Genomic DNA, 15,756 nt, shown 5'->3' with positions numbered 1-15,756 from the left:
ATATCATGAATGTCTATAATTTGAAACTATGAATAGAAAGAAATATTATTATTCATTAGAAAATATTCTTCCAAGCTTTATGTAATGAGAATTTTCTTAATCAAGAAATTTGTCTTTAAGTCAGTATCTCTAGCATTTTGATACTGGATAATAACTTATAAATTGAGGTCTATGGCTTCTAAAATAATAGTTTCACTTCATGTTATCTGGACCATATTTTTAAGTATTTAATTTTGTATAAAATATGGAATGAATGACAATCTATACACTGAACAAATTTCCATGGAGAGAATCAGAGGGTTCATAGGTAAGGCAGAGGATTGAAGTCAGCCCACTACATTTGCAGGGAATATAATTCTTGTCATAGGATCTTGAATTCGTATAGGTAACTGTGCTGTGTCTGCTCCCTTTCTGAAAGCTGAGATGGTAGCTCACTAAACATTGGAACTGCAATCTACTGAATGCTTACCATGAGCCACTTTAATACTATATTTTATTATAAATTGCAATTCTAGACATCAACTGCTCTTACCTTCATGGATGCGAAAGATTACATAGTTATTAAATCCTAGATCCAAGATTCAGAATCAGACAGTTCTATAATCACTGAGCCCCCAAGTATAAAATGTATTTTTATCAAGCTCTCTCCATTTTCCTTATGAAAAGACTGGCACTGAAGAGTATTGGCAGAAGACAAGGTAAAATAGTTGGAAAACTTGTCCTTGGTCAAATCTATATTTCATATGTAGTTGAAATTAACAGAGTGATTCAATATGACCAGGTGGCTATTTTATAGTCACATCCAAAGAAATGACAATTTTTTTCTAAGAATGAATGGCTATATACACAGTCAAGAATATATAAACTGAATTCAACAAGTTCCTTCAGAGAACTAATTAATTTGTTTTGTTTAAAATCAAGCATTTATTTTTCCCACGGAAGTTTAACAGACTGCATATAACATAGTTATTGAAATTGTTAAATACATTTGCATTTTTTATATATTTTCCTTTTTTCCTTATCTGAAACCCATCCTTGTGAACACAAAGTATACTGTTTCTAGTTAAACATAGGCAGATCAGAAAGTATAGTGTAACAACTCTATGTGTTATTATTTTCTTTACTTGTACTTTGCTCATTTAATTATAGTTGAGTTGGAATGGGAAATAAAGACACTAAATACTTCATACAAAGTACATTCAGACAAAAACTAAGAGAAATTTGAAGACAGAAACTCAACTTCTTTGAAAGAATTGCTTTGAGCCAACCAAAGGTGGCAGCTCCTCTGGAATTATACACATGGTCAAACCACATTTTTATTGATTAAGTTTGTTCTATGACAGTTTTGTGAGAATATTCAAGGCACTCATGTTATTCTTGATTACTACCTCTTTTATCTCTCCCCCACCCCTGTTATATCTCTCCAACTTTTCTCTGAGTTCTTTCCCCACATCTCTGTCATTTTGTTTTAAGATCCATTGATTATAATCAAGGCAAAGTCCCTGACCATTCATGGGTTTGGAACTAATTATTGGAATAAAGTGGACTCACCTTTGGATATATAACTGAAATTGGTAACTGTTCCTCCTGGTGCATTCATTAATAGACAGTTGTTTTATCAGGTGAGATAGGCCTAGTGATTCCCTCCCTGACCTCCCTGATTGGTTGCTGACAGAACCAGTCCTATTCTGACCCAATTCAGGTAGTAGTAGCACCAGCTACTATGAAATCACTTTGAATTGCTTGTGTCAGGCTCTGAAGCCAGTACTACCCTGGTCTTCTCTCCCTCCATATCTTCTTGCTCTTATTCTTTCTGCTCCTGTTTCTGGGTTGTTGTTTGAAACATAATAGGGTTGCTATATGTACCCCATTTAGGGCTGAGCTTCAACTCTCACTTATGCCTTGGCCTGTTCAGCAACCACGAGTCACTAAATTCATTGCTACTTACCATCCTGCAAGATGTTTATGGGGCAGTGAAAGTTTGCCAACTGGACTATTAAAAACTTTTTCCTTTGTGGTTTTTCTGTGTGTAGTCTTGATATATTGGCAATTTCTGTTTCAACAGGCCAGACAAAACAAGTATTGAATTCTAGGCAAAGATAATGCATTTTGTACTCACTTGTCTTGGCTGGAATTCATGGCTCTACTGATTGTCTTTGGACATTCTCTCTCTCTCTCTCTCTCTCTCTCTCTCTCTCTCTCTCTCTCTCTCTCTCTCTCTCTCAACTAAAACCAGCCACTGAGTTTTTTCTCAGATGCAATGTAAAGGAGAGAAAAATGATATGAAATGATGTGTGTTATTTCCAATGAAATGTGATATGTGGGAAGGAGAGTGGAGGCAAATCTGAGAGGGTATGAGGCAAAGCAGCTATGTGTACATTTGAAATTACATAGTCTTCTCCTCTAGGGACATCAGGGTAATGTAGTAGAGGCTCTTCATTGGCTAGACTTTACAGATGCCAGAGCTGGGTTTGCAGAGTGCCCATCTCTTTCCTTGCTCTGTGTGCACCATTGCCAGTGGCCAGTCTCTTATTAGAAACAATCACAGTTGTAATTACATGTTCTCACCTGCCCTACTTGGCTTCAAATATCACCCTCATGTCCCTCTTCCTTATGACCTTTTATATTTGGAAATAAAACAAAACATCTGTTAAGAAGTTAGGTTTCTTTTTTTTTTAAGATTTATTTATTTATTACAAGTAAGTACACTGGTAGCTGTCTTCAGACACTCCAGAAGAGGGTGTCAGATCTCGTTGCGGATGGCGTTGCAGATGGTGGTGAGCCACCATGTGGTTGTTGGAATTTGAACTCAGGACCTTCAGAAGAGCAGTCAGTGTTCTTAACCACTGAGCCATCTCTCCAGCCAAGAAGAGTTTTCTTTTTTTCTTTCTTTCTTTCTTTCTTTCTTTCTTTCTTTCTTTCTTTCTTTCTTTCTTTCTTTCTTTTTTTTCTGAGACACAGTTTCTCTGTGTAACCTTGGCTGTCCTGGAACTCAGTCTGTAGACCAGGCTGGCCTCGAACTCAGAAATCTGCCCGCTTCTGCCTCCCAAGTGCTGGGATTAAAGGTGTGCACCACCACCGCCCTGCTCCAAGAAGAGTTTTCTAAAAGGACAATTTCTTCATCTCAGAGTAAACATGGAATCTGAAGCTAATTTTGCCCACGGGAAAATGTCTCAGCTCTTGCAAACCAAGTTTGCTTTGTGGTTATTTCACAGTTGGTAATAATACTCTCATTTTTCTCATGCAACCTTTTGTCAACCTTGATTGTTTCCTGCCTGAGTATGCAGAATCAAACCTTGCCTTGAACAATATTGTGTTTTGTTTTGTTTTTTAATATAGTAGCTATGATGCAGGCTTCTACAAGATAAAGAAATACAGAAAACAGGACTGGGTGTGTTTTCAGAGCAAAGAGAAAGAATGCAAATGGGTTACTAACCCAGTTAAAGAAAGATTTGAGATTTTTTTTTTTTTTAAATAAAGCCACATTGGCCATTAATCTTTATACACTCTTAAATGGCATTCACTTATCACATTATCTATACTATAAGATGAAACCAACATTTTGCAATATAACTGCCACTCTTGTTTTTTATACAGTGTTTTTCAAAAAGAAAGTGATAAGTCTCCCCACCATCTAAAATAAGGAACAGAAGAAAGCCACAAGCATCTCCAGACTCAGTCGTGCAATAGAAGTGTGTTTGAAGACCTATTCTTCTCTGATGCTTTAATATTGCCATAGATCCAACTCTCAGCAATCTGTGCTAACAACACTCCAACTTCATGTTTAGATCAGTCTGAACTTATCAAGGAGATGTATGTGTGATGTTTTTTAAATGAGAAATGTATGAGGCTCTTATTTTTCCAATTATAGCACCAATTAGCAATGGCCTGTGTGCCTCTGCGCCTCTTTCCCAACAAGGCATGACTTGCTGTGACTGACTATGTGGCTGTGGAGCCCATGCTGGGCTCCTAAGCCTAAGCAAAGCTTCGACACCACCATCCAGCTCTATTATCTTCAGCCCACAGGTGTGGAGGCAGCTTTACAATTTTCTTTACAATTTTTGTTATGTCCCATGAAGCCTAATACTCTGTCTAACGTGGGCTTTGATTCATGGTTGATTGTTTTAAGACTGGTAAAAAATTCAAACCTCTTTATTTTCTCTTCCACCCACAAGTGGAATATTGTGTTTTAAGCAACAACAAGCCTTTATAAAGCTAAGCAAAGCAAAAACAAACAAACAAATTAATGTATTTTGTTTTCAAAGCTCCCATCCTCCTAGGATACCATTTTTACATTAAATGAACAAACAGTTAAAGGGTACTTACATCCTTCCATGTGGGTTGGAAACAGCATCCCAGGAAAGTGCACATGCCCAGGACATAGTCACAGGGAGGTGAGGGTTGAAGTGGCTTAATACTGACAACTCTGAATGAGAGTAAACATCAGCACCAGGGCAGATTTCAGAAAACAAAAACTTTATCTTAATTATCACAGATATGTTTCAACCTTAAGTAATGTCCAGCTGTATTTTCAACATTAGAAAGCCAAGTGTCTGCCCACTTTACTTCAAGCACATAAGTTATTTTTATATTTATTTATTTATTTATTTACTTATTTATTTTGGTTTTTCGAGACAGGGTTTCTCTGTATAGCCCTGGATGTCCTGGAACTCACTCTGTAGCCCAGGCAAGTTATTTTTATTTTAAAGCTATGAAAAGAAGGGTTTTCACAAATAAATTTGTAGGCACCAGAGACTCCTGGGCAATCGGTATATGCATAGCAGAACTTTTTGTTCACAGTCTATGGGGAAAATCAGGGAATATACTTGAGAGTGTCGTATTTTATAAAGGTGCTGAAGAGAGCTGCTCTAATTATCTGAGTTCCTATTTGGCTCTACATGAAAGGCAGAAAATGTCATAGGTACCTTCAGTGTTTTTGCCCTGTTCAAGTAACCCTCATCTAATACTGTTATCACCCTCAGAAAACAAAGCACACTACAAGTGAAGAATCCACAGCCCTCCCCGATGGGCAAAGCATCTCTTGGAATACTTGTGTCAAGTTCATAGATCTCTACCGAGCAGATGACTGTTTTTCAAATCTAATTTTCCTGTCAGCAGCCCATTTTTTCCCTCTATAAGTATGACAGATTCATCCCACAGGTGACAATGCTGACTTCTCTGCTTAGTCCAAGCAGGACTGATTAAGTAAGCCTCATGCAGACTAGTAAACACAACCATCTACTTAAAGAGACAGTGTTTGACATCTTAGCTACATATGTTACTTGAACTGGCAGTTGATGTGCTGATGTTATCTGAGCTGGTCAAGTATCCTGATTGACTGAACCAGGTGGAAGCAACCTCCTTCCTGCTGGTTCCAGCCAGAGTTCTCCCAGCTTCATCAATAGACTCCCTTAGGATAGTTGCTGTGTACAATGTCTGGCAGAGTCCAGGCACTTTGCATATATTTTCTAAATATAAAGGACCAACGGAGATGCTTAGTTAGAAAAAAGCCCCTTAGATCCTGCCAGATAAAGTGCTGATACTCCTGGCAAAGACATGACATGGATTTGAAGAATAGCTAAGGAGTGAATTTGAAAACTCGAAATCAGCAAAGGAGCAAACCGATAAAACAAGGAAATAATACCGTAATCCTAGAGCTGTAACTGATGTGTTATATTAGAAAATGTGTTTTTTTTCCAAGAAAAATGGTGTTTGCAATATGTTTCTGAATGCATTTGGAGACTACATTATTGTATAAAGAAGAATGCTCCTGCTGTCAGCTTTGTAATATGATAACCATGATCTACTCTGCTGAGAGAGGCATTTGAGATGTTGGGGAATTTGTTCTTTAGGTACTGGATTTGTAGATATAATTGCAAAGCTGTGTTTTTCTGGGTGTTTTTGTTTATTTGTTTGTTTGTTTTGGACAACATTAAAATGTAGAATCTGTTCATGGATATTGGAAACAGGCTGAATCAGATACAAAAGGCTTCGTTAGACTGTTCTCATGTCACTGTTAGTGCTTGATCTGCTTGCTGAAACCTTGAATCTTTCACAACCACATGCACATGCTTGTCATTTATCCCTCTTCTCAGGTGCAAGGAAGGCTACCAGGGAGTCCGTTGTGATCAATTTCTGCCGAAAACAGACTCCATCTTATCGGATCCAAGTAGGTCAAGCCTTTTTCTTCTCTGTAATGGTATGATGTATAGGTAGTCCTGCCTGAGTGAAGGTCTTAACACAGCTGAAGGTCATATTGCATTCCAATGCCTCTGAAAGGTGCCAAGGACAGAAAGTGATGAAGGAGAGCTTGATCTAAGGACAACCAGGGCTAACTCAGCCTAGGGTGTCTCCCATGTGTGATTTAGCCTTCAGCTTAAGGCACCCCTGCACCCCTGCAAGGAACCAACCCCTAGTTCCCAGGCTGGCTCTTAATATCACTCTGTTGCAGAAAGGATATAGAGCAATAGCTTATTATTACTTGAAAGAATGTTATGAAATTGCATTTTCCTATTGCTTCTGAGACTTTGTCTGGTAATTTGTGATAATGGTGAACTTATTAACATTTACCTTACTGAAATGAGAAAATATGCTTATGAAATTACTTAAGATGTTTTTAAACAAACCTTAAAACCCAGTCTGACCACACTATTTCATATAAGGGATTATAATACTAAGGAAATTATTATTTTGTTCTTTGTGCAAAAAGACAGTTTTGTACAATTCCCAAGAGTATTGCATATTAGTTTCACTTTGTATATAAATTTTAAAGTAACTTTCTATGCAAACATGACCAGTTCTGATTAAGAGTACAAATATTACTTTGGCTGTGATAACTATTTTGCTGTCAGTGATACTGTACTACAATTGAATCCACTAAGGAAAGGACATTTTGATAGATTCAGAAGTTTAATTCAATGAGAATAATGCCATAAACTGTAAAGGCAATGTTATGGTTGTCTATATATTTCTAACATCCATCACAAGGATCTTCGAAAGTATTTTGCATTGATTACAGATAGAAGTGGTCCTTTCAGTCCTCCTGTGTTTTGTAACATAAAGAGCATGTCTGGCCATCTTCCACATCTTTTTACAACACGTATATCAATTTGTTCCCTAAATTTGCAGCCCAGTTACCTTAGCCAAATGCTAACGAATTTAAAGAATGGAGCATTTTTTTTCTTTAGTTTCTGTAAAAATGTGTTTTGTCTTGCCAAGACATTCACCTTGTTTTGATTATTTGCAAACTTGGCTCCCCTTGCGGAGTGTGAAGGTTGCTAAAAGGCCAGCAAGCAACCCAGCTTAGAAGATCTCTCTTCTCTGAAGTGTAAAGTACAATTGTCCAGAAATTTTGTCACAAGAGTATGGTGTTAATGGGTTGTTATGCAATTCTTCGTTTTGTGCATGTGATGACTTGTCGAGCTGGGATCTGAAACTCGATTAAGCTGTGCTTGAACATGCATTTGGGACACTGTGAGTTCGACATAAAAATGAGTTTGGTAGTTTGCTTTCCCTTTCTCTCCCTTCCACTCCCCCAAAGCTGGACCCTAAGAGCCCCTACTTTGAATCTCATTCTTCATTCTCTTTTCCTCTTCTGTTTCTCCCATCTTTTCATCTCCTTTTCTCCTTTTCAATACCCTTTTCAAATTAAGTTTAAATGAATGTATGTGTGTGTCAGTGTCCTAGTGTTTGTCTGTATATGTGCATGCATTCATGTGCACATATGCATGCCAAGGGGCACACGTGGAGGTAAGGGGAAAAGCTTGAAGTCAGTTTGACCATGTATATCTTGGGTTGTGAGGCTTTGTGGCAAGTCCCTTTACCCACTGAAACATGTTATTATCTCACCAGCCCCTTCTTTCAGAAAAAGAAAACTTTATATACGGCAGTAAAATATTTATTAAGGACAGAATTCTAGACATAGCCTTATAGATAGTATAAAGTGGGTAAAATAATTTCTCATTAAAGAACCTAATCAAATTTTGTGATCCAATTGGATTCAAAAATTTAACTCTGAAGATAATGACAGACATTTTCAAATTGTAAAGCCAAATGTAAATTTATCAGTGCAGATACTAAGTCTGAGGTTCCTCAAAGAAAAACTTTGCTGTGATCCTTCATAGGTAAAAATAAGGTGCATAGGATTATTAAATGTAGCCATGGTGAGAAAGGAATTATTAGGCATATGCATTTTTCATATCTTGTCTTCCTCTAGAATAACAAATGGCTTAAATGTTTCTATCATATGAAACCATGAAACAGAAAATCATTTTTATGTAGAATTGAAAAATGATCATTTTTGATCTACAGTTAGAAAATAACTATACTGCTCTACTCAAGTTCTTTTTATCTTTTAAATTTTGGGTTATGGTGTTATGTGAACTTATTTTTCTACTACTCAAATTTTCAGTTAAAAAAAGCATATATCTATAAAATTCAAAATTCCAGAATTCCCTGAAATCAGGAATCAAGGATTTTACACATCTAAAATCCATAGATAAGTGCGCGAATCACATATTACATCATTTCCATGTTTATATTTATTTATGAAATCATTAATATTCCACTAGCCTTTGCTAAACAGCCACCAAGAGTCATCTAATCAGAAATATTATGTTAATACAATGGGAGTTTAGCTCTGAGGACTGTACCAACTAATGATGGAAAATAACACATTTATGCATAAACACTGAGATGTATTCAATAAAACATTTACATAGCCCTTTAAAATGTATCACATTTATTCGGCTTCTAAGTCTCACAATTCTTATCTGAGAGGAAGCAACGATGGTAGCTTTTGTTACGACACAGAGATGGGCAAAATGGGAATGGGGCAGAGTGTAGCCCACTTCCTCCTCTCCATTGTCATCATTGTGAGTATGCGGTTAGATGTTCTGCATGCCAGGATCTGTGCTAAGGGCTATGACTAGATTATTTCATTAAATCTCCACAATTACAGACAACTAGGGAGTGCACTGGAAATTGCTCACACTTTATGGATGTGGAAATAAACTGAAGAGATGCAAAATTCACTAACTCAAGGTCACCCAGCCAGTTAACACTGGAGTCTCACTTCTCTTCCAAATGACTCTAGGGCCGAAACTCCCAACTGTTGGGTTCTTTTTTCCCTCTCCTGGAACCTTTCCTCTGCTAGTTATTTTCAACAGGACATTTATCACTCTAAATTTCATTGACTGAAACTCAATGACCTGCGGCAAACATCATTCTAAGGAACAATATTTGCACAATTTTCATATCTTAATGCAGCAACTTGAGCTTCCATCGAGATTTAAATCCCTAATGAAATTTCCTTGTCAAAATTCTTGCTGAAGGATTGTTTAATTTGCAGCTCATGATCTCTTCAGAGTGGCTTCATGCTCAGGAAATGAGCTTTCCTCCAGTACCTTCCACGTTTTCCTTCTGCATCTTTTGTTCTCCCCAATTCTTCTTCTTTTTTCCTCCTTTCTATTTAACCTGTGCATTCATCTATTAATGAAAATCCCACAGTAGGAGTTGAATTCCCTAAGTAATGCAGAGTTGGTCAGAAATAGGCACCTTTGATTGTATATTTTGAAAAATCATGCTTCTTTGAATGTAATTGAGGAGATGAGGCAAAGATATCACCAAGAGAGCTATATGCCTTCAGTGATAAGTGCCCAGGCCCTAAAATGTGCTAAAATGAACCTTTCAGATACTGAGCTCATATGTCCATAATAACCTTACAAAGTGTTTGGAAGTCTGATTTTGAAGACACAAAACAAAACCTAATATATCCTTGAGACTTTATTAAAGATTCAGTATACTTTTAGTTACTGTCCCACTAGAGGTTTGCTGGGAGGTAGGAAGGTATAAGAGGAATGGACATTGGTCAGGATCAGAGGAGCTGCCTTTCTCTGAAGAAGCCCCACATATCACCTATGTCTCCTCCTGCTATCAATTCTGCCCATGGATAATGGCCATAACTTCTCCAACCTTTTTAAATTTTACTAATTTTTGTTATTCTCTATAAACAGTGGGCAGTCTACAGATTCTCTGTCTCCATTTCTTCTTTTGACCGCCCTTACCACCCATATGAGTTACCATCCTTAGTCTTAAAGAAAAGTGAGATGGAACTAGAGAGCTATTAGCTAGCTATGGCTCGACTGGGGGATAGGAGGATGGTAGAGAAGATACTCATTTTAAGTTATGGACCTCTTCACTTAAAAGTCATTCTAGGAGCATGTGGTCCTCTGAGAGGCTCCACCCAGCAACTGACTCAATCTGATACAGACACCCACAACCAAACAATGGATGGAGTTTGAGGACTCTTATAAAAGAATAGGAGGAAGGACTGTAGGCCCCAAACGGAACTCGAGTTATACAGATAAACAGAGTCAACTAACCTGATGCTTGGGGCTCTCAGAGTCTGAAACATCAAGCAAAGAATATACACAGGCTGGACCTAGGCCTCTCTACACCTGTGTAGCAGATGTGTAGCTTGGTCTTCATGTGGGTCCTGAATAACTGGAGCAGGGGCTATCCCAAAAGCTGTTACCTGTCTATGGGCTATGTTTTTCTAGCAGGGCTGCCTTGTCTGGACTCAGTAGGAGAGGAAGTGCCTGGATTCCCAGAGACTCTTAGTGCCAGGGTGAGGGTATACCAGGGGGAGGGGGGGCCCTACCCTATCAGAAGAGAAGGGGAGGGGATAGGGAAAGGATTTGGTGAGGGAGTGACCAAGAGGGGTCAGTGAGTGGGATCTAAAGTGAATAATTAAGTAAATAAATTAATAAATAAAATTAAAATTTAAACAGTCATTCTAAACTTTGCTATTTCTCTGCCCACTGACATCTTGTTTCATAGCCAGTGTTTGCATGGCCAAGAATATAGATAAATCTTCAAGCCTGAGGTTTCATTAACACCCACCTTAAATTCCTGGAGTTATGTTATCTCCACAGTAACCTGGAAACAACATCCAGCTTTAGCACATATTATCAGTAGAAATTTGGGGGAACCCAACTTAGGATACCATATGCTGCCAAGGAAACAGAGGTTCCTTCTCGGTGTACTTAGTCTCATTAATAACATAGTAAAAAAATGGTCTTAGAACAAATCTTGAGCAATTTTAATAATTTAAAAGATAAATTGTAGGATAGATAAACTATAAATCTCAGCAGCTGTCAAAGGTGGGAAATGGAGACAGGGAAGAATGAAAACTGTGCTATTTGTAAGCAGATACATGATGGAAGAGGAGAGGATAGATAGATTCAGAGATGAAGAGTGAGAAATCACACATTCAAGATAGCATGCCTATGCTATGGGGAATATTAAAAAAAACAAAACAAAACAAAACAAAATGAAAGTGGAACAAAGAGAAAAGTTAAGAAGTACAAAAAGGGAAAGTTAAGACTCACAAAAGTAGATAGGATCTAGAAAAGGATTGTAAAATGGGTGGGGTTTCTGGAGAGGAAAAGTACTGTAAAGTTAAAGTAGTAATTATATCTTTCATCTTTTCAGTATGGCTTTAGGAAAATCAGTGTTCCCAAGTGGTAGTCCCCTGGACAGGTGATTAATAGTCCAACTACACTAACTCTTAGTTTCTGGGAAGACTGGGCTGTGAGATCTCTACCCAGTCCAGAGATGCACCTTAGATTCTATTTTTATTCTATTCTTTTTGACCAGAGGAGGTAACTTTATCTCAATATGCCTCTACAAGTCCTTAATAAAGACTATTGTAACATTTGTCCTTCTGAAGACAGACAACTCTCAAAAGCATTTATAAGATGGGATAACATTAGGAAATTGGTCCAACTGTTTTTATGTTGGAAAATCTAGAAATCCAACTCTAAATTACAAAAATGGATTAGTGTCTTGCCTGGAGTTATTATAGTCCCATAATTGCATATAGCTTTCAAGTAAGGGTGCTCATTTAGTAGCAGATAAGAAGCCAGAGCTCTCTTGCTGTATTTCTAGGTAAGTGACAAAGGACACTCCTGCGTCTGCTGTTCTCTGCTCCCTGTTCTGTGCTGTCTGTACAATGTGTACCTACTGAGCTGAGTGTGATAATATTTATTTCCCCTGGGATATCTTTCGATTTTTGAACCAGAGTTTTGTATGAGACCACCTATAAGATGCCAGGAGCCTAATATAAGTTTAGTTCTGGAAAAAAAATTATTGTAAAAGATGATGGGCCATTATATTTTCTGTCAGTACCCCCAAGGTGGCCTTGTGTGCCTCACCTTCCTAGGAATGAACACCTCAAAGACTCAGAATCAAGATTACCATGCATGTGTGTTGCTAGTCTAAGAGAGCAAAGGACAGAAAGTGATGGTGACATGGTCCTACTTCTGAATGATCCTCAGGAACAGTAGGTGAGGAAAGTGCTATACCCTTTCCTGGGCTCCAGGAAGGCCATGGGATAGTCACTTTTCAATATGCAAGTTATGAGCCTGAAGGCATTGTGTGCTTCTCTAGTGGACACAGAATAAGAGAAGAAAATTTGAAAAAAAAATTTAAGATCCAATGTCAGGACAGGAAGCCTGAGCACAAGTTTGATATACAAATTCAGTATGTACTTGAACATATTAGAAGTAATCTTCAGAAGTACTGTGGTCTGAATATTTGGCCTTAAGCATTAGATAACCATTAGTAAATAGAACTATACATTCTTATGCGTTGACTATTTCATAGAAGAGAACAACACAATGTGCTTGAATTGGAAGCTAGGGAGTATTGCTTCTAGCCTTATGATTATATGTGCTTTTCTTATGACTTTAAACAAATTACAATGCAACTGAGCATTAGTTTTTGAATTTATCAACTTATCACCTTTTGTTCAAAGGTGACATCCTTAATATTGGGCTCACTGTACCTGTACATGGTTCATAAGTAGCATCCAGTCTGTAGCCAAAGCAATGCATGTCTTTATTCACTCATTGATTATCCAAGTAATAAGCACAAGTAATGTATGCTATAAGCAGATCCTACTGTTCTCATGTATGTGTGTGGCTATCACCACATACCTCCAACCCTGTAGCTGGCAATCAAGTGAAGTATTTCTTAGTGTTCTGGGCACTGGGACATCTCAAAGTCAAGATAATAGTACATTCAATGTCAGATGTCTTATCTGGTAAATAGTGCCCTCTAGTCTGGAGCTTGATTCAAAATGTTGTAACTTCATACTGAGGGCTTTGCCTTTGTGAGCTAATTGACTCCTGAAGTCCCTTATTGATATTGCTTTAAACGTTTGGTTTCATGAATGGAATTTGATGAAGACTCTATACTTACCATTAATTCAGACTAGTACATATTAATTAACCTCAAAAATATCCAATTTCCTAGAGGTCACTGCTGAAAAAAATACACAAACAGCGAACAGTAAGGATGTACAGAAAAGGCATGGCAGTGCCTTTCAGTGATTGATGTAAAAGGGAAGGAAACATGAAAAGTCACAAAAGATGGAGGGAGCAATCTCAAGAAAGGTTGGCAAGGAGACCTGAAAAGGGCTTGCTGCACAGAGTAGGTATGTAGTAATGTATGGGCTGCACAGCGCTCTAACATTATGGGCACCATTCCCAATAAAGGGTGCACAATGTGGTCATGGTAAAAGAATTTCCATAAACTAATGTAGAAAATAGAGATTCTTAAAAGCACAAAGCATAAACCAATCACCATTTGACCCTGGGTCATAAATACAGACAATTGAAACTTGGTGCTTTTAGATTGAAATCTTCTAGAAACAGTAAAGCCTTTTGTATTGTTTTAACCTGTAGTACCCCGTGGTTCTCTAAGGTCCCATTTCGCTCATACTCTATGACTTTAAAGAGAGTTCCTAGCAACATTGTCTCTGCATAGAGAACCCATAGTAAGAGTGAGAGAGAGAGATAGGAGTCACTTTGCCTATTGCTCCTTGTTTACCAATCATCCAAGCCAGGCCAGATAAGGGTCTACTTTGCCACTACCTTGTTTACTCTCCAGCTTGAGGGGAGAATTTTATCAGAGTTCCTAGTATTCAGATAAATTGTTTAATATGTATTTGTTTTAGTCCTCAACAGTTTAGTTTTATTTCTTTTTTCCTTTCTCTTTACTTATTTATTCGCTCATTTTACATGTGTTGTCTTCCCTCCTGGTTCCCCTTTCCCACAGTCCCTCCCCATACCTCCTTTTCTCCTCTGAAAAAGTGGAGGCTCCCCTGGGTATCCCACTCTAGTGCATCAAGTCTCTGCTGACCTAGGTGCCTCTTTTACCATTGAGGTCACACAAGACAACTGAATTAAGGGAACAGATTCCACAGACAGGCAACAGCTTTAGGGATAGCTCCCTAACTCCCAATCGAGTTGTTCAGGATCTACGTGAAGACTTAGATGTACATCTGCTACATATCTGCAGGGGTGGCGGGGCATAGGGGAGTATGTACAGCCTCTGTATTCTCTTTGGTTGGTGGTTCAGTCTTTTAAGCCCCCCACTATTGTTCAGGTTAATTGACTCTCTTGGTCTTCCTGTGGAGTTCCTATCCCCTTCAAGTCTTCCCCCAACTCTTCAATAAGAGTCTCCAAATTCCATTCAATGTTTGGCTTTGGGTTTCTGCGTCTGTGTGAGTCAGCTACTAGAGGATAATCAAACTAGGCTCCTGTCTACAAGCATAACAGAACATCATTAAGGTGTCATAAGATTGAAGCTTGCCTATCAGATGGGTCTCTAGAAGGGCTGGTTATTGCTTGGCTGTTCTCTCAGTCTTGGCACCATCCCTTGTCCCTGAATTTCCTGTAGACAAGATAAATTTTGGGTTGAAAGTTTGTGGGTATGTTGGTATCCCTAAAGCTCCATTGGGATTCCTGCCTGTCTACAGGAGATGGCCTCTTTGGGTTCCATATCCTCACTGCTGTGAGTCTCAGCTAAGGTCTCCCCATCCCATATCTCTGGCTTGTCCCTCACTCTCCTTAACGCCTCAGCTGCAGTTTCCCATTTATTCTCCTGGCCATCCCCCCTGCCTCTCCCCACACCTGATTTAGTGTTTTGCTTAAGGAAAAAAATGTTTAAAATTTATCATTTCCCCTTTTCAATCCTACCTCCAATCCTTCCTCTGGCCCCTTCCATTCTTACCTTACTCCCTCTCAAATTCTCAAATACATGGCCTCTTCTTCTTTGAATATATATATATACATATATATATACACACATTTTGTGTGTGTGTGTGTGTGTGTGTGTGTGTGTACACAAATATATAAATACAACCTGCTAGGCTTTATTTAGAGCATAGCCTATAAGTACATGATTTTTAAAGATGACATCTTGGTATTAGAAAATCAGTTAGTGAGCTCATCTTGGAGGAAACTAATTCTCCCTTTCAGACCAGTCATTAGTTGTTTGTAGTTTGGTTTCTAGTGGTTTCACTGCTTGAGCTTTCCCTTTCCATGTTGCTCTGTCTGTTACTATTGCCACTGTTGACCTGTTGTTTAGGCAGCCATACTGTTGGGGTATCACTGAAGAAGCTTCCCTGCCATCTCTAGGAGATATAATGTCACAGCAGACTTTTGGGTCTTCTGGTTCCCACAATGTTTCAGTCAGTCTCCTCTTCCTCATTGTTTCCCAAACCTGAGGCAAGGCACAGGAATAGTGCTGTAAATGCAGTCATTAGGTGCACCAAGTCATTTTCTATTGCAAGGGGAGGCTTTGATGAGTGTGAAAAGGTAAAATTATCTGTATAAATATCATTCTTATAAAAATGTTATTTAAGTATGCTTTTCCATGACCATATTTAAATAAAACTGATTAAAAATC

General features: G+C 38.2%; 1 protein-coding gene across 10 annotated transcripts in view; it reads left to right on the top strand.

Annotated features, from left to right (window-relative positions):
• The window catches only part of Nrg3 (neuregulin 3), a 1,082,533-nt gene that overhangs the window by 785,765 nt on the left and 281,012 nt on the right, over positions 1-15,756 (top strand). For all 10 annotated transcript variants that reach the window (XM_031362861.1, XM_031362862.1, XM_031362863.1 and 7 more), the window contains exon 3: positions 6,096-6,169. In XM_031362861.1, the coding sequence (XP_031218721.1) occupies positions 6,096-6,169 (74 nt within the window). The remainder of the gene's footprint in view (positions 1-6,095; positions 6,170-15,756) is intronic.

The sequence above is a fragment of the Mastomys coucha genome, unplaced genomic scaffold (assembly GCF_008632895.1).
Source record: "Mastomys coucha isolate ucsf_1 unplaced genomic scaffold, UCSF_Mcou_1 pScaffold9, whole genome shotgun sequence".
Taxonomy (NCBI): Eukaryota; Metazoa; Chordata; class Mammalia; order Rodentia; family Muridae; genus Mastomys; species Mastomys coucha.
The sequence above is the reverse complement of the archived record's forward strand: the minus strand, read 5'-3'. Positions and strand labels throughout refer to the sequence as shown.